Here is a 20,090-nt window from a genome sequence, read left to right as displayed (position 1 = left end):
CCCTTTTACTTAAAAAAATCTAAGTAACTATTTGCATCAACCTTTTAAGTAAATCCAACACGGATATTTTAAGTATAATATACTTTGCTTTTAGTGCATTTCAAACTCAAACATATTAAGTGCATACAACTAACAGGATCTCAAATTGCTTTCATTCAACTTAATTTTATCAGGTTCAGAACAGTTTTTGACCTGCTGAAGTCCTTCAAGTCCCAGGGCTAATGTTATAAGTTTGATATACTTAATGTAATCAGTTACAGAACTCATATTGTAAGTTTAATTTGCTGAATTTATTCAGTATCGTAATTGATATTCAGTTTTTTATGGTACTCAGGTTAGTAAAATGTATTTAAGTTGGTTTCCTACTAATGAAATATACTCACAACTATACTTAAAAAACAAATAGTTACCTCAATATACTTGGGATAATTTACAAAAAAAATATTATTTCTATACAAGGGAATATGCAAAAAGAATTGGTTTTCAACTTCAACACCTTTTTTAAATTTTGAATAAAAGGTTTTCATTTCTTCAAATACAACCTCATTCAAACTGTTTTTAGATTTTGCAAATGACATTTTGTTACAAAATATATGCCAAATTGTCCCTTAAACCTGACTCCACAAGTGAAGCCCATATGGACATATTATTTTGACATTCTGGGTATTCCTTCACCATGCCTCCTTTGGTAAAGTTACATCCAGATAGCTTGCACCTGACTACAAATCATCTCAAAAATCCACTAGTGCATATGAAGTAAGTTTTAAAACGAAGCTGTTTTTTAAAACAGGAATTGACAATGTCTCGTATAACTTCACCTGAAAAAGAGCATCATGTAAACTGTAGCTCTATACCACCTAGCAACTAGCTTTTCAGCTTTCTAAGTAGGGTTTAGACTACAGTTTGTGAGTGGCCCTTTGACAGTTCTCATAGATATCTTTAGATATCTCTGAAAACAAGTAACTTCATCTTTAGAGCTTTGACGCGTGGGGAGGTCCTGAGATCATCAAGTTCCAAGAATAGTTTTTGGAACACCTCAATGGCATCTTTCAGTTCTTTGGGGTACCTTAGATTTAAGCCATAGATGAGGCCCAAAAGCAAGGTACATGACTGTGCAATACTGCGAATACCAGCCAGGACCTCTGCTCTTTTGATGCAGATCCCATGCTCTATATTCTTGTGCAGATACTTCACAGTGAACACCTTCATCACATGCTGAACGAGGTCCTCTCGGATCATGGTGTCTTTTTTTTCCAAAAATGAAAATACTGCCCCTAGAGTCGCAACAGGTTTTAAGAGCAAATTCTTGTTCAATCCATTTGGATGTTAACTAGCTAGTAGCATGCCCACCACTAGCTAACTATACAGACATCATGGCCGTTAACTAGCTAGCTTATCAACGTGAAAATATATAAACGTACTCTGGCAATATAGCTAGCTAAAGGCTTTTCGAATATTATTCAACGTTTTCCACCAATATTTCCAATATTTGACATTTCTTCTAAAATATGTGGAGAGCGATCGAAACTACATTCCAAGTGATAATTTGGTCCTTACCTGCCACAGTCATTCCAGACGAGAATGATCAAGACGATGTCCGTTGTAATGTTCCAAGCACAATTGAAGTTCATAACTAGATCTAGCATGTCAGTCCAACATAATAATAATTTGAATATCATATTTTTAAGTTAGCAGCACATTACCTTGGATTTTTATTTGCAAATGCCAGTCTTTCAACACATATATATTCAAAAATGTATTCAAAAATGTAAGTAAAACCAAAAACGTATTATTTTAAGTAAAAATCTATTACTTTCTTTTGCAATATTTAATAAGCCCGTGGGTCATTTTTTACAGTGTAGCCCACCTCACCCTAGCTGAGGTGACGGTTGAAAGAACAGTCAAGCTTAACCAAAAGAGACATAGGCTCCACTTTAGCGTGCAATGGTGTAGCTTAGTGGTAGTTAAATTATAGTCAAACGTGGTAATATTTTCAGTCGTTAATTTCAATTTTACCGTGTAGCTAACTACTGGAACTACACACTACTGTTTTACCATGTAGCTAACTACTGGAACTTCAATTACTGGAACTACAATTAAGAGCAAAATGTGCCACTCTGTTCTGGGCCAGCTGCAGCTTAACTAGGTCTTTCCTTGCAGCACTGGACCACACAATTGGACAATAAGATTAGACAAAACTAGAGCCTGCAGAACTTGCAGATGGGTGAGGGATAGCAAGAGGGGGGTTAAATGAACCACATGCCCTATCCCCAGGGACCAGCTGCGACTGGGTTTGCAATGGTGATGTACTTGGCAGGCTGACACACATACACAAGGCAACATCAAACACAGACATTACGGCCGTGTAAACAAACGCAGGTTCACCCACGCTAGCATGTGCGGGGGGAGAGGGCACATTGTGACCACATACTTGGATTAGGTAAATGTGTGCCCAAGATGGATCATTGTTAACTGGTGATGCTGGATGGAAGAACATGTTATATAGGTTCCAGAAGACCAGCTGTGAGAATGGAGAAGTCTGCTCGCTGTATGTGTACTCTCACCTCTTATCTGGCACAGCCTGCAGCCTTCTGTCTGCAGTTTACTCAGAGCCCTATTGAAGAGAGTACAAACACATCTGTGGGCCTCTCCTGAATTCCCAGCGCCATCCATTCTTATTTGTCTTGCTTGTTTAACAAATGTAAATACAATCCATAACCTTTTTACTGCGCTCAATTACCATTCATACAATGGACAGATAAAATGTGCGTTGCGAAAGAGACAAACATTGTCCAGGCCCACATGTTTGTGTTGAGTATAGATAGTTGTCAAAAGCAATATACTTCAAAGTTGTACTTTTGCTTGTTTACAGGTGTCATTTTCTCAGTTGAAGCAGAGATTTCGAACACATGCTTGTGTGCCTGTACAGTAAAGACACTTGCACATTGTCTCAAACCGATGAATGCAGTTTGAACATGTCAAACTGGACAAAACATTAATCAAACAGAAAAGTGAAATCACACCAATCTGACTTTTTTGTGCCGTTTGTATGGCGGTGTGCCAGCACCTTGAGTCCAAAACAGAGCAAGTAGGATATGTGTAGTTACAGTTGTGGACACCCAGGAGAACAGGGAATTGCTCTGTCACTGCTCATCCATATATTTTATACTTAGAAAATCTCATCCAATTCCTTTACTAGAATGTGTGTATTAGGTTGATGTGGCATTGTTAGATATTACCTGTTAGATACTGCTGCGCTGTCGGATCTAGAAGCATAAGCATTTCGCAACACTCAAAATAACATCTGCTAACCATGTGTATGTGACCAATACGATTTGATTTGAATTATTTTAATTTTACAGGGAGATCATCTGTGTTAGTGAGCTTGACAGTACAGTATTCTACTCATATCAACATACTACCTTGACGATAGCATCAATGGCACACTTCAATATCGTCGATGAGCTAACCACCTCCATCACCGGCTTCATTAGGAAATGCATCGGTGTGAAAGGAAGGCCCGGAATATGTTGTGTGTATGTATTGATACAGTGCCTTGCAAAAGTATTCACCCCTCTTGCTGTTTTTTTTTTTTCATTTTGTTGCATTACAACATTTTAAATGAATTTTTATTTGGATTTCATGTATTAAACTTACACAAAATTGCCCAAATTGGTCAAGTGAAAAAATTGTTTCAAAAAATTCCTGGACCCCAGGAGATTCTACTCAGACCTTGTAGAGTGAAGCATCTCCAGTAGTTTTTTGGACATTAGCCTGTAGCGTAAAGACATCAGTACAGATTTGAGGGATGGCATCCAGTCATGTTCTATGTGTCAGGATAACTCAAAGAAGAAAGACCACATCCAGAGTGTCACTGTCATGATTAAAAATAACCAACAAACCCTGACTGACACAGACACACACACTTCAAATCAATTGTTTTTGTCACATGCTCCAAATACAACAGGTGAAATGCTTGCTTACAAGCCCTTAACACATTTTTCTTAACTTCTTAAAGCATTATTGGTTAAGTAAAAAACTGAAAATAAAAGTAACAAATAGTTAAATAGCAGCAGTAGAATAACAATAGCGAGGCTATATACAGGGGGTACCGGTACAGAGTCAATGTGTGAGGGCACCAGTTAGTCGAGGTAATTTAGGTACAGTGCCTTGCAAAAATTAACAAAACATCTAAAATAACCACGAAAATACACAACACCACGGTAGACAGATTTCACAAATCAGAAACACACATCTAAAATTCATAATTGAGATGAAAATAACATTGGCATTTTTCATATTTTGTTGCATTAAAACCTGTAATTTAAATGGATTTTTATTTGCACATACACAAAATAGTCCAAATTGGTGAAGTTAAAGAAAAACATTTTAAAATGGACAAGTGGTGCGTACATTTAAGTCATTTACATTTAAGTCATTTAGCAGACGCTCTTATCCAGAGCGACTTACAAATTGGTGAATTCACCTTCTGACATCCAGTGGAACAGCCACTTACAATAGTGCATCTAAATCATTTAAGGGGGGAGAAGGATTACTTATCCTATCCTAGGTATTCCTTGAAGAGGTGGGGTTTCAGGTGTCTCCGGAAGGTGGTGATTGACTCTGCTGTCCTGGCGTCGTGAGGGAGTTTGTTCCACCATTGGGGGCCAGAGCAGCGAACAGTTTTGACTGGGCTGAGCGAGAACTGTACTTCCTCAGTGGTAGGGAGGCGAGCAGGCCAGAGGTGGATGAACGCAGTGCCCTTGTTTGGGTGTAGGGCCTGATCAGAGCCTGGAGGTACTGCGGTGCCGTTCCCCTCACAGCTCCGTAGGCAAGCACCATGGTCTTGTAGCGGATGCGAGCTTCAACTGGAAGCCAGTGGAGAGAGCGGAGGAGCGGGGTGACGTGAGAGAACTTGGGAAGGTTGAACACCAGACGGGCTGCGGCGTTCTGGATGAGTTGTAGGGGTTTAATGGCACAGGCAGGGAGCCCAGCCAACAGCGAGTTGCAGTCATCTCCCGTCTGGATTACAAGTGCCTGGATTAGGACCTGCGCCGCTTCCTGTGTGAGGCAGGGTCGTACTCTGCGGATGTTGTAGAGCATGAACCTACAGGAACGGGCCACCCCCATGATGTTGGTTGAGAACGACAGGGTGTTGTCCAGGATCACGCCAAGGTTCTTAGCGCTCTGGGAGGAGGACACAATGGAGTTGTCAACCGTGATGGCGAGATCATGGAACAGGCAGTCCTTCCCCGGGAGGAAGAGCAGCTCCGTCTTGCCGAGGTTCAGCTTGAGGTGGTGATCCGTCATCCACACTGATATGTCTGCCAGACATGCAGAGATGCGATTCGCCACCTGGTCATCAGAAGGGGGAAAGGAGAAGATTAATTGTGTGTCGTCTGCATAGCAATGATAGGAGAGACCATGTGAGGTTATGACAGAGCCAAGTGACTTGGTGTATAGCGAGAATAGGAGAGGGCCTAGAACAGAGCCCTGGGGGACACCAGTGGTGAGAGCGCGTGGTGAGGAGACAGATTCTCGCCACGCCACCTTGTAGGAGCGACCTGTCAGGTAGGACGCAATCCAAGCGTGGGCCGTGCCGGAGATGCCCAACTCGGAGAGGGTGGAGAGGAGGATCTGATGGTTCACAGTATCGAAGGCAGCCGATAGGTCTAGAAGGATGAGAGCAGAGGAGAGAGAGTTAGCTTTAGCAGTGCGGAGCGCCTCGGTGATACAGAGAAGAGCAGTCTCGGTTGAATGACTAGTCTTGAAACCTGACTGATTTGGATCAAGAAGGTCATTCTGAGCGGGAGAGCTGGCCAAGGACGGCACGTTCAAGAGTTTTGGAGAGAAAAGAGGGAAGGGATACTGGTCTGTAGTTGTTGACATCGGAGGGATCGAGTGTAGGTTTTTTCAGAAGGGGTGCAACTCTCGCTCTCTTGAAGACGGAAGGGACGTAGCCAGCGGTCAGGGATGAGTTGATGAGCGAGGTGAGGTAAGGGAGAAGGTCTCCGGAAATGGTCTGGAGAAGAGAGGAGGGGATAGGGTCAAGCGGGCAGGTTGTTGGGCGGCCGGCCGTCACAAGAAGCGAGATTTCATCTGGAGAGAGAGGGGAGAAAGAGGTCAGAGCACAGGGTAGGGCAGTGTGAGCAGAACCAGCGGTGTCGTTTGACTTAGCAAACGAGGATCGGATGTCGTCGACCTTCTTTTCAAAATGGTTGACGAAGTCATCTGCAGAGAGGGAGGAGGGGGGGGGAGGAGGATTCAGGAGGGAGGAGAATTCAGGAGGGAGGAGAAGGTGGCAAAGAGCTTCCTAGGGTTAGAGGCAGATGCTTGGAATTTAGAGTGGTAGAAAGTGGCTTTAGCAGCAGAGACAGAGGAGGAAAATGTAGAGAGGGAGTGAAAGGATGCCAGGTCCGCAGGGAGGCGAGTTTTCCTCCATTTCCGCTCGGCTGCCCGGAGCTCTGTTCTGTGAGCTCGCAATGAGTCGTCGAGCCACGGAGCGGGAGGGGAGGACCGAGCCGGCCTGGAGGATAGGGGACATAGAGAGTCAAAGGATGCAGAAAGGGAAGAGAGGAGGGTTGAGGAGGCAGAATCAGGAGATAGGTTGGAGAAGGTATGAGCAGAGGGAAGAGATGATAGGATGGAAGAGGAGAGAGTAGCGGGGGAGAGAGAGCGAAGGTTGGGACGGCGCGATACCATCCGAGTAGGGGCAGTATGGGAAGTGTTGGATGAGAGTGAGAGGGAAAAGAATACAAGGTAGTGGTCGGAGACTTGGAGGGGAGTTGCAATGAGGTTAGTGGAAGAACAGCATCTAGTAAAGATGAGGTCGAGCGTATTGCCTGCCTTGTGAGTAGGGGGGAAGGTGAGAGGGTGAGGTCAAAGAGGAGAGGAGTGGAAAGAAGGAGGCAGAGAGGAATGAGTCAAAGGTAGACGTGGGGAGGTTAAAGTCGCCCAGGACTGTGAGAGGTGAGCCGTCCTCAGGAAAGGAGCTTATCAAGGCATCAAGCTCATTGATGAACTCTCCGAGGAACCTGGAGGGCGATAAATGATAAGGATGTTAAGCTTGAAAGGGTTGGTAACTGTGACAGCATGGAATTCAAAGGAGGCGATAGACAGATGGGTAAGGGGAGAAAAGAGAATGACCACTTGGGAGAGATGAGGATCCCGGTGCCACCACCCCGCTGACCAGAAGCTCTCGGGGTGTGCGAGAACACGTGGGCGGACGAAGAGAGAGCAGTAGGAGTAGCAGTGTTATCTGTGGTGATCCATGTTTCCGTCAGTGCCAAGAAGTCGAGGGACTGGAGGGAGGCATAGGCTGAGATGAACTCTGCCTTGTTGGCCGCAGATCGGCAGTTCCAGAGGCTACCGGAGACCTGGAACTCCACGTGGGTCGTGCGCGCTGGGACCACCAGATTAGGGTGGCCGCGGCCACGCGGTGTGGAGCGTTTGTATGGTCTGTGCAGAGAGGAGAGAACAGGGATAGATAGACACATAGTTGACAGGCTACAGAAGAGGCTACGCTAATGCAAAGGAGATTGGAATGACAAGTGGACTACACGTCTCGAATGTTCAGAAAGTTAAGCTTACGTAGCAAGAATCTTATTGACTAAAATGATTGAAATGATACAGTACTGCTGGAGTAGGCTAGCTGGCAGTGGCTGCGATGTTGACACTACACTAATCAAGTCGTTCCGTCGAGTGTAATAGTTTCTACAGTGCTGCTATTTGGGGCTAGCTAGCTAGCTAACGACAATAGCTGGCTAGCTAACCTAGAAAATCGCTCTAGACTACACAATTGTCTTAGATACAAAGACGGCTATGTAGCTAGCTAGCTACGATCAAACAAATCAAACCGTTGTACTGTAATAGTTTCTACAGTGCTGCTAGTCGGGGGCTAGCTGGCTAGCTAGCAGTGTTGATTGCGTTACGTTACGTTAAAAGAACGACAATAGCTGGCTAGCTAACCTAGACTACACAAAATCGCTCTAGACAAATACACAATTGTCTTAGACGTTAGCTGAGTTGCTTAGCTAGCTGCTGGACTACACAATTGTCTTAGACGTTAGCTAGTTGCTTAGCTAGCTGCTGGGCAGATAGCAGTGTAGACTACGTTAGGACGACGAAATACGATAATTACGCAATTATCTTTGATACAAAGACGGCTATGTAGCTAGCTAAGAAGAACTTGCTAAGATTAGACAAATCAAACCGTTGTACTATAATGAAATGTAATGAAAATGTAATGAAAGGTTATACTACCTGCGTACCGAAGTGTAGATGCGACCGCTCGCTCCAACCCGGAACCGGAAATGTACATATGTATTTACCCCCTTTGCTATGAAGCCCCTAAATAAGATCTGGTGCAACCAATTATCTTCAGAAATCACACATAATTAGTTAAATAAAGTCCACCTGTGTGCAATCTGTGTCACATGATCTCAGTATATGTATACACACTCACCTGCTCTGAAAGGCCCAGGAGGCCCCAAGCAAGTGACACCATGAAGACCAAGGAGCTCTCCAAACAGGTCAGGGACAAAGTTGTGGAGAAGTACAGATCAGGGTTGGGTTATAAAAAAAAATCTGAAACTTTGAACATCCCACAGAGCACCAATAAATCCATTATTTAAAAAATTGGGAAGAATATGGCAGCACAAACCTGCCAAGAAGGCCGCCCACCAAAACTCACAGACCAGGCAAGAAGGGCATTAATCAGAAAGGCAACAGGGCCCAAAGATAACCCTGAAGGAGCTGCAAAGCTCCACAGCGGAGATTGGAGTATCTGTCCATTGGACCACTTTTAAGCCGTACGATTCACAGAGCTGGGCTTTACGGAAGAGTGGCCAGAAAAAAAGCCATTGCTTAACTTCTTGCGTCGAGCAATCCCGGATCCGGGATTCTATTTATAGCCTCAAGCTCATTAGCATAACGCAACATTAACTATTCATGAAAATCGCAAATGAAATGAAATAAATATATTTGCTCTCAAGCTTAGACTTTTGTTAACAACACTGTCATCTCAGATTTTCAAAATATTATTTTCAACCATAGCTAAATAAGCATTTGTGTAAGAGTGTTGATAGCTAGCATAGCTATAAAACTAGAATTCAGCCAGCAACATTTTCACAAAAGCAAGAAAATCATTCAAATAAAATCACCTTTACCTTTGAAGAACTTCAGATGTTTTCAATGAGGAGACTCTCAGATAGCAAATGTTCAGTTTTTCAAAAAAATATTATTTGTGTAGGACAAATCGCTCCGTTTTGTTCACGTTTGGCTATGAAAAAAACCTGTATCCAGTTATAGTCAAGCTCATTAGCATAACGTAACGTTAACTATTTATGAAAATCGCAAATGAAATGAAAGTGCTAGCTCTCAAGCTTAGCATTTTCTTAACAACACTGTCATCTCAGATTTTCAAAATATGCTTTAGAACCATAGCAAAACAAGCATTTGTGATAGCTAGCATAGCATTTAGCGTAGCATTTAGCGGGCAACATTTGCACAAAAACCAGAAAAGGATTCAAATAAAATCATTTACCTTTGAAGAACTTCGGATGTTTTCAATGAGGAGACTCTCAGTTACATAGCAAATGTTCAGTTTTTCCTGAAAGATTCTTTGTGTAGGAGAAATCGCTCCGTTTTGTACATCACGTTTGGGTACCAAAAACAAATTCAGTCATCAAAACGGCAAACTGTTTTCCAAATTAACTCCATAATATTGACTGAAACACGGCAAACGCTGTTTAGAATCAATCCTCAATGTGTTTTTCACATATCTCTTCATTGATATATATCGTTCGTGGTAGTCTTCTTTCTCCGGTGAGTCGCTTGGAAAAGACGTGCAGTTGAAGATGACGCACCAATTTCGACAGAGGACACCGGGTGGACACCTGGCAAATGTAGTCTCTTATGGTCAATCTTCCAATGATATGCCTACAAATACGTCACAATGCTGCAGACACCTTGGGGAAACGATAGATAGGGCAGGCTCATTCCTGTCGCATTCACAGCCATATAAGGAGACAAGGAAAAACAGAGCCTCAAAAATCCTGCTCATTTCCTGGTTGCAGTTTCATCTTGGTTTCGCCTGTAGCTTCTGTTCTGGGGCACTCACAGATAATATCTTTGCAGTTCAGGAAACGTCAGAGTGTTTTCTTTCCAAAGCTATCAATTATATGCATAGTCGAGCATCTTTTTGTGACAAAATATTGCGCTTAAAACGGGCACGTCTTTTTATCCAAAAATGAAATAGCGCCACCATAGATTTAACAGGTTAAAGAAAGAAATAAGCAAACACGTGGTGTTCACCAAAAGGCATGTGGGAGACTCCCCAACATATGGAAGAAGGTACTCTGGTTAGATGAGACTAAATTTGATATTTTTGCCATCAAGGAAAATGCTATGTCTGGCGCAACCCAACACCTCATCACCCCGAGAACATCAGCAGCAGCATCATGCTGTGGGGAAACTGATAAAAATTGAAGGAATGATGGGTTGCTTTAAATACAGGGAAATTCTTGAGGGAAACCTGTTTGTCTTCCAGAGATTTGAGACCGGGACGGAGGTTCACCTTCCAGCAGGACAATGACCCTAAGCATACTGATAAAGCAACACTCGAGTCGTTTAAGGGAAAACAACATTTTAAATGTCTTGGAATGGCCTAGTCAAAGCCCAGACCTCAATCCAATTGAGAATCTGTGGTATGACTTCAAGATTACTGTACACCAGCGGAACCCATTCAACATGAAGGAGCAGGAGCAGTTTTGCCTTGAAGAATGGGCAAAAGGTGATTAGTTTATGCACGCTCAAGTTCTGTTTTTTTGTCTTTATTTCTTGTTTGTTTCACAAGAAAAAATATTTTGCATCTTCAAAAAGGTAGGCATTGTGTAAATCAAATGACACAACCCCTCCCCCAAAAAATCTATTTTAATTCCAGGTTGTAAGGCAACAAAATAGGAAAAATGCCAAGGGTGGCCACTCTAATTGTCACATTCGTCGAATGGAGGAGACCAAGGCACAGCGTGATATGAATACGTGTTCTATATTTAATGAAGAAAGAACACTAAAACAAACTTACAAAACGTGACGCTATATATAAACAGTGCAGACACAGGCAACTAGAAAAAAATCCAGAAAATCACATTGTAGGATTTTTTATGAATTTATTTGCAAATTATGGGAGAAAATAAGTATTTGGTCAATAACACAAGTTTAATTAGCTTAGTTTCAATTACAGAAATGCTCATTATAAAAAAAAATCAGAAAACAAAACATATTTTACATAGGTTTTAAAGATTAACTTCTTGTTAAACCAACCAGTGTCATATTTATAAAATGCTTTTCGGCGAAAGCATACCTAGCCCAGAACATACCTAGCCCAGGATATAGTACAGTCCACAAATTATTACAAACGGTACTCAGCCAAGCAGAAGTGTTACAAATCTCAGAAATAGAGAAAAAATGAATCCCTTACCTATGATGATCTTCATATGGTGGCAATCAGAAGACACTCATTTACTCAATAAATGTTCCTTTTGTTTGATGAAGTCTCTTTATATCCAAAAACCTCAGTTTTGTTTGCATGTTTTCTTCAGTAATCCACAGGCTCAAACTCAGTCAAAACAATCAGATAAAAAAATCTAAATTGTATCCGTCAAGTTCATAGAAACATGTCAAACGATGTTTATATTCAATCCTCAGGTGTTTTGTTTTAGCCTAAATTATCTATAATATTTCAACCAGACAATAACGTCGTCAATATAAAAGGTAAACGAGTAATGCACATGCGCCTGAAAAAACTCTGCGTCACGTTAGGGTCCACTCGTTCAGACTGGTCTTACTCCCTCATTTATAAGAAGAAAAGCCTGAAACGATTTCTAAAGACTGTTGACATCTAGTGGAAGGCATAGGAACTGCAAATGGAGTCCTAAGTCAATGGATACTGTAATGGCATTGAATAGAAAACTACAACCCCCCCCAAAAAATTACTTCCTGAATGGATTTTTCTCAGGTTTTCGCCTGCTAAATCAGTTCTGTTATACTCAGACACTATTTTAACAGTTTTGGAAACTTAGTGTTCTCTATCCAAATCTACCAGTTATATGCATATCATATCATATCTTCTGGGGCCGAGTAGGAGACCGTTTAATTTGGGCTTTTCATCCAAAATTCCGAATGCTGCCCCCTACCCGAGAGAGGTTAACAAGTTAGAAATTATTTAAACACAGTTTGCTGTAGGCTACTATTTACTAGTTAACATACATAATTTTATGTCATATAAAATATATTCACCCCACCCAGTATTGTAATCAAGACGTACCAGAAAGCATGTAGTCCTTGGCTTAGACAGTGTAGTAGTGTGGGCTCAGTAATATCTCATTAGTGTGCAAGATCTTGAGAATCAGCTGTACATGTGCTAGAAGAGTGCACTGAACATGTGATGTTAGAATGTACCGTGCATGCAGAGGGTTGCAATTCCATTGAATTGGGGGTAGTTTAACCAAAATATGCCACAAGACCTAGAATTGCCTCATGTGTATCCCACAACAAAGGTTCACTGTTATAAGCAAACATTTTGTTGATGAATTCAAGCAAAATTCACAAAATTCCAGGGCTTAACTTCCATTGGAACATTTCCGGAGAATTACACTTTGCAACCCTACTTACAAGGCACCCAGAACATTGTTCTTGATACCTCCGTCTCTTCTTTCTGCGAATGACGGGGATGAGGGCCTTGTCGGGCGTCTGAAGTAAATCCTTCCCTTCTGATTCATCTCCTTCGGTGCCATTCTTCAGTGAGTGGTCGCAAATTTTATTGTTCACCTCACATGTCTTGGCATGAAACTGCGCTACTGGCCTTCCCTCAGTGGTTGCTTAGGATACGCCATTGCGTATCCTTACTCCCTGACTAATGAATACTCAGGGCGAAAAAGGTGTAGATTCACATGCAGAGCAAGGCAGGTGTTTTATTTTGCCTTCGCAGAATGCAGGAATCGTGGTCACCGTCAGGCATTCACAGGTAGGCAAACAGGCAAGTGAATCAAAACTAGGACTGAAGGCTATAATTGGTTCTCACAAACGAGCTAGAAAAAGGCTTAGTAGAGTCAAAATGAACAATACCTCACAAAGGCGAAACAGAATGAACTGAACTAAATAAGGAGCTGATGAGACCAGGTGAGTAACTAACACAGGTGAAATCAATGAACAAAAATGAAAGACAGGGCTACATTGAAGAACATAAAGAAACAGAACACAATGTTGACTAAGAAAATAAATACATAAGCTCTTACTAGCTGGTGTCTCAGGAGGAGCCAGTTCTGAGGTTAGGGCTTCTTCTATGGCAGAGTGAATCTCCCACTGTGCCGGTCCCATAATACAAGAGGAAGGAAGAATGGGTGTAGGGTCTGAGTTAATGGTAGGAAGGTCAAACTGGCACGAGAGAGCATCAGCTTTTACGTTTTTCTTTCCGGGGATGTAAGTAACATGAAAATGGAAGCGTGTGAAGAAGAGAGCCCAGCGGGCTTGTCTGAGGTTTAACCTCTTGTCACCTCTATATTCCAGATTAAGATGATCTGTTAGGATGAGAAAGGGATGTTGTGCGCCCTCCAACCAGTGGCACCACTCCTCGAGGGCCAACCTGATTGCGAGGAGTTCTGTTCCCCATATCGTAATTCCTCTCAGCATGTTGTGTAAATCAAATGACACAAACCCCCCAAAAATCAATTTTAATTCCAGGTTGTAAGGCAACAAAATAGGAAAAATGCCAAGGGCATGAATCATTTCGCAAGCCACTGTATATACTGTATTGAGACCCAATCACTGGATACTTTAATAAATGGATCACTAGTCACTTTAAACAATGCCACTTTAAATAGTGCCACTTTAATAATGTTTACATATCTTACATTACTCATATCATATGTATATACTGTATTTTATACCATCTATTGCATCTTGTCTATGCTGCTCGACCATCGCTCATCCATATACTTACATGTACATATTCTCATTCACCCCTTTAGATGTGTGTGTATTAGGTAGTTGTTGGGGAATTGTTGGATTACTTGTTAGATATTACTGCATTGTTGGAACTGGAAGCACCAGCATTTCGCTACACTCGCATTAACATCTGCTTACCATGTGTATGTGAGTCCTGTGTGGCTCAGTCGGTAGAGCATGGCGCTTGCAACGCCAAGCGTCGTGGGTTCGATTCCCGCTGGGGCCACCCATATGTAAAAGTAGTGGCCCCAGCCGACTTGTAAGTCGCTTTGGACAAAAGCGTCTGCTAAATGGGATATATTATTATTATTATTATGACCAATACAATTTGATTTAATATAACTGTTTGTTATTTGACATGTCAAATGAAAAGCTTATTTAATAAAGATTAGCCACAGTAGTGGACTTTGCCGTTTGCCTTCAAAATAAAAGTATGTCATTGACAGTGATGCAAATGAATACAAATAGTAGAATTATGCCTTAGCTGAATACATCATGCTAAACGAGGTTGGAATTTTGTTAATTTGACAAATATCTGTTGAAACCATACTGGATGTATTATACTTTAGAATTGCATTGGGGGCATCCTTATTTCACTGTACAGCCTTACCTATGGATTGTGAATCAACGACATGGGGTATCAGTCTACCCAGTGACACACAGACAACATTAACATCGTAGCTCTTTTTGCAGGACTCTGAAACAACTGTGAATTGAGCCACATTTATTGTCAACCTATGTGAATTGAACACTATTCCCGAGGTAAAACAATACTGCGTGGATGTTTTGTAGTCTGATAACTCTGAGGAGGATGTTGGGAAAAATATCTTGGGTATTGAGTAGACTGATAACACATTTCATTGATCCCCAATCCTTCGGTAAAGCTGTACAGTGCAATATGAATGTCAATACACACAATAGGCTGACTGGGAAGGTGATTTCACACAGTCACAGTCCTGCGATAAGTGCTACAATGTGAATATTTGCGTAAACTCTTCACAGTCATTGCTTCACATTCCAACCTTGTTTAACATGGTCTAGTCTAAATATGGCATGATTCCACCAATTGTAACCTTCTGCATCACTTTCAAAGAGATACTTTTATTTTGAAGGCAAACCGCCATTTCCACTATTGTTTCTAATCCTTATTGTGGCTAGCTTAACACATAGGCTCGACCGGACCGGTCTATCAAGCCAGAAGAAGCTAGCTGGCTGCTTATAACATAAGCTTTGGACAACAGGGTTAAGTAGCTGGCTAGCTATTTATTTTCTTGTACTGAAGTTCAATTTCAATAGGCGAACAACAAGTAGCTACCTAGCTAATACTTACAAGGATTCCTAAATCATTTCTAAGAATTGTGAAAATGACTGCAGTTTCTACTGGTAATTGTTTTCTGGCTGGTTGTATTGAGCTAGCTAACTAACTACACCAGAAGTTGCAGTCGAACAAATAATGCTTTATTACCAACAGGGTATTATAAACACATTGTTTGTGGCCGGTGTCTGCTTGTTTGCAGACTGTTTTGTACAGCGTTGAGAGTGCTACTGATGGTAGTGGTGGCGCTTGGCTTGCGCGTGCAAATTCAGAACACCCAACATACTATAATAGAACTGTGTGTTATTTGACATGTATTTTTGTAACGCGTCAAATTACATGCAAAGACCCAAACGGCGTACCATAGTATGTCGTGAAGCTTATAGCAGTGACGCTATTCCTGTGTAACTCTCGTAGGGCAACATCTGAACAATAGCGCACTTGGTAACGTTAGTGTGTACCGGTGCTCGACCAGTCACGAAAGCCAACATCACCCACGACAGAGAACGGTTGATTGTCAAGGGCAATGAAATCCATTATCTTGCCGTTAATGGATTTCACCTTTGAGTTGTCTCTCTGAAAGGTTCTTAATCTTTCAAATGACTGCTCGACTTGTTGACTGCTCGATCCACAAATTATATATGTATAGACGTCAGCTAAACTAGACATCGGGCTGATAAGGATGTTGGCATTTTTAGCTAATATCGGCCGATTCCCGATATGTTCACCGATTTATATTCTGCATCCCTACTCTATACTGTAAGTCACTCTGCATAAGAGCATCTGCTAAATTAGTAAAATGAACAGGCCCCTGTTGGTTGGTCCTTCATCACCTTAGCAAACATCACCTACTTCGAGTCTGTGATCCTCACAACAGACCCCTTCTTGACTTCAAAGCCCAGATCAAAGCCTCTGGAGGCCAATGAGAGCTAAAGGGTTAGGCCGCCTCAGCTCTAGAAACCCACTGTGATTATGTACTTTGGTAGATTTGTATTTGTCTCATTATGGCGTCTGTGAGCACAGCCCTACGGAACTCCCAATTTCGTCCAGTTGTGATACAGCCTGGAATCAAACCAGGGTCTGTAGTGTCTCCTCTAGCACTGAGATGCAGTGCCTTAGAACGCTGCGCCACTCGGGAGCCTTGAAATTTGTTGTATAACTACAGCTGTGTTTAGACAGGCTGCCCAATTCTGCTATTGTTTTCCACTAATTGGTCTTTCGAACAATCAGATCAGCTCGTTTGCCGATAATTGGGCAAAATATCAGAATTGTGCTGCCTGTGTATACGCAGCCCGGCATTAGGACTGTCTCTCAGATGGAAGGACAGAAGTGTGTTAGTAGAGGGCCCAGCAGTGCGTTAGCCTCACTTCCTCTCTCAGCACTTTGCTACATCGACCCTGAGTTGGTTGCCGTAGTGATAGGTCCCCTTGTATACATAGTACTAACTAGTACAAGGTTTCCCTGATGCAACTTGTATTATCGACGGTGCGTTTGTTTATCCCATGTGTAACTCAGTGTTGTTTTTGTCGCACTGCTTTGCTTTATCTTGGACAGGTCGCAGTTGTAAATGAGAACTTGTTCTCAACTGGCCTACCTGGTTAAATAAAGGTGAAATAAAAATATAATAAAATTGTAACTGTAACTGACCCTTCCCGTTTCGAACCCCGGTGAATGGTCTGCACTGTGACAACTTGCTGACACGCTGAAAGTTGGTTTATTTTGGTAAATATTGTAATACATTGGAATAATTAGATACCTAGCAACTTGATGTAAGTAGCTTGATTATGAAGAGCTTGTAAGAGCTGAATCTGTGACATTGACAACATGTAATTACACAGTTCCCACTTTCTGTCTTGCGTGCTCTCTCTCTCTCTCTCTCTCTCTCTGTCTCGCTCTGTCTTGCTCTTTTTCTCTCTCTCTCTCTCTCTCTCTCTTGCTCTCTCTCTCTCTCTCTCTCTCTCTCTCTCTCTCTCTCTCTCTCTCTCTGTGTCTTGCTTTCTCTCTCTCTCGTGCTCTCTCTGTCTCGCTCGCTCTGTCTCGCTCGCTCTGTCTTGCTCTCTCTCTGTCTCTGTCTTGCGCTCTCTCTCTCTCTCTCTCTGTCTCTCTTTCTTGCGCGCTCTCTCAATTCAATTAACTTCAATTCAATTTGCTTTATTGGTATGATGTAACAATGTACATATTGCCAAAGCTTATTTTGGATATTTACAATATAAAAATGATAATCAAAATTGTCAACGGTACAACAGTAACAATAATAACCAAGTTATAAAATAACCGTATTTTCAACAATAACAATAAGCATACAGTAGAGTACATGTGCAGGTTGATTGTTCTGTCAGACACTGTCCCTCAACTTATGGCAGGCAGCAATGTAGTGCGCTGCCAACCCACAGCTCTCTGCGTCCTCCCCCAACAAGACTGGTAGCCTACTCTCATCAGAGAGGTCTTTGAAACCTTGAATAAGGGTTTCAAATTTGTTTTATATTTTTGACATTTTGTCAGGAAATGCAGCTCCGTCTCAGGTTCTGCTGTTGCGCAGTTGTTGCACAGCCTTTCCTCTACAGGGAGCCAGGTTTTCCTGTGTCTACCCTTCTCAATGGCATGTGCTCACTGAGCCTGTACTTTGTCAAGGTTTTGATCAGTAACTATTGTCAAATATTTAGCCACAGTGTACTGTCGATTTAGGGCCAGATAGAACTGCATTTTTGCTTTGTGTTTGTGCTTGTTTTTCACAATAAGCAATATAGTTCTGACTGTGTTGTAATTTGGTTTATCCTGATTGATTGGATGTCCTGGTCCTGAGGCTTCAGTGTGTTAGTAGAACAGGTTTGTGAACTCTTTTTTTTCTCTTTCTTTTCTTTGCTCAGCTCTTGGCATTGCAGGGCTTGGTAATTGTACATATCTCTCTCTCTCTCTCTCTGACTCCCTCTCTCTCTCGCTCTCTTTCTCTCAATTTCAATATAAGGGGCTTTATTGGCATGGGAAACATATATTTACATTGCCAAGGTGGCCTTTCTCAATAGCAAGGCTATGCTCACTGAGTCTGTACATAGTCAAAGCTTTCCTTAAGTTTGAGTCAGTCACCGTGGTCAAGTATTATGTCACTGTGTACTCTCTGTTTAGGGCCAAATAGCATTCTAGTTTGCTCAGTTTTTTTTGTTAATTCTTTCCTATGTGTCAAGTAATTATCTTTTTGTTTTCTCATGATTTGGTTGGGGCTAATTGTGTTTCTGTCCTGGGGCTCTGTGGGGTCTGTTTGTGTTTGTGAGCAGAGCCCCAGGACCAGGTTGCTTAGGGGACTCTTCTTCAGGTTAGTATATCTGTAGGTGATGGCTTTGTTATGGAAGGTTTGGGAATCGTTTACTTTTAGGAGGTTGTAGAAGTTAATGGCTCTTTTCTGGATTTTGATAAATAGCAGGTATCGGCCTAATTCTGCTCTGCATTAATTATTTGGTGTTTTACATTCCACACAGAGGATATTTTTTGCCGAATTCTACATGCAGAGTCTCAATTTGGTGTTTGTCCCATTTTGTGAACTCTTGGTTGGTGACTGGACCCCAGACCTCACAACCATAAAGTGCAATGGGTTCTATAACTGATTCAAGTATTTTTAGCCAGATCCTAATTGTTATGTCAAAATCTATTTTCCTTTTGATGTCATAACTTCCACAGCTTTGTGGAATTTACCTGTAGTGCTGATGTTTAGGCTGAGGTATGTATAGTTTGTGTGCTCTAGGGCAACGGCGTCAAGATGGAATTTGTTTTTGTGGTCCTGGCAACTGGACCTTTTTTTGAACACCATTATTTACTGATATTTATTGTCAGGGCCCAGGTCTGACTGAATCTGTGCAGAAGATCTAGGTGCTGCTGTAGGCCCTCCTTGGTTGGGGACAGAAGCACCAGATCATCAGTAGACATTTTACTTCAGATTATAGTAGTGTGAGGCCGGGTGCTGCAGACAGTTCTAGTGCATTCGCCAATTCATTGATATATATGTTGAAGAGGGTGGTGCTTAAGCTGCATCCCTGTCTCACCTCCTGCCCTGTGGAAAGAACTCTCTCTCTCGCTCTCTGTACAGATTAATGTGAAAGAAGAGGAGGAGGAGGATGAGGACTTTTCCACAGAGGAGCAGGAGGAGGACGAGGACTGGGAGAATGCATTATCAGTGGAGAGGTTCGGGAACATCATCACTGACTCCGCGATCAGCGGCGGAGAAAAAATGGGCCGCAACTACAACGAGAAGGATTTTGAGTGTAAGTCTTTAGTCTTCTTTATCTTCTCTGCTTTTGTAGAACACAAAGTAAACATTCCATGAATGTCTGCTTACTAGTGTTGTCAAGATACTAGAATTTTTACTTCAGTACCGATACCAGGTATACAATCACAATACTCGAGACCATTACGATACTCCATACCGAAACGATACCACAAAAAAAAGCCTAATTAGTGAAATAATGCCACTTGCTCCAGACAGATAACCTCGGCTCCTACTCTGTTCAGTTGTCGGGCATCTTGTGAGTTCAATATAATTTAATCTGAACATTTTATGTACTTGTTTGTAGTTGAGACAGCCATGTATGCATTAATGTGATCAACTGTACAATCATCCAATCAATTTGACTTGGTTTTCACCCATCTAACTACATAACATAATGGTAATCGTTTATTTGAATGGTAAATCTCTATTGATAAACTGAGTAAATCAAGATGTAGACTAGGTCTATTCACAATACAGGTTAATGCATATTATTCAATATTGGAGTGTGTGCAT

At 41.9% G+C, this 20,090-nt stretch overlaps 1 protein-coding gene across 1 annotated transcript in view; it reads left to right on the top strand.

The window, feature by feature from the left end:
* The window catches only part of LOC135518967 (anion exchange protein 3-like), a 100,927-nt gene that overhangs the window by 25,214 nt on the left and 55,623 nt on the right, over positions 1–20,090 (top strand). Inside the window, exon 3 of the mRNA XM_064943953.1 lies at positions 19,398–19,572. Within this exon, the coding sequence (XP_064800025.1) occupies positions 19,398–19,572 (175 nt within the window). The remainder of the gene's footprint in view (positions 1–19,397; positions 19,573–20,090) is intronic.

Source organism: Oncorhynchus masou, chromosome 29 (genome assembly GCF_036934945.1).
Source record: "Oncorhynchus masou masou isolate Uvic2021 chromosome 29, UVic_Omas_1.1, whole genome shotgun sequence".
NCBI classification, from domain to species: domain Eukaryota; kingdom Metazoa; phylum Chordata; class Actinopteri; order Salmoniformes; family Salmonidae; genus Oncorhynchus; species Oncorhynchus masou.
Note: the sequence above shows the minus strand (reverse complement) of the source record. Positions and strands in the feature narration are given on the sequence as shown.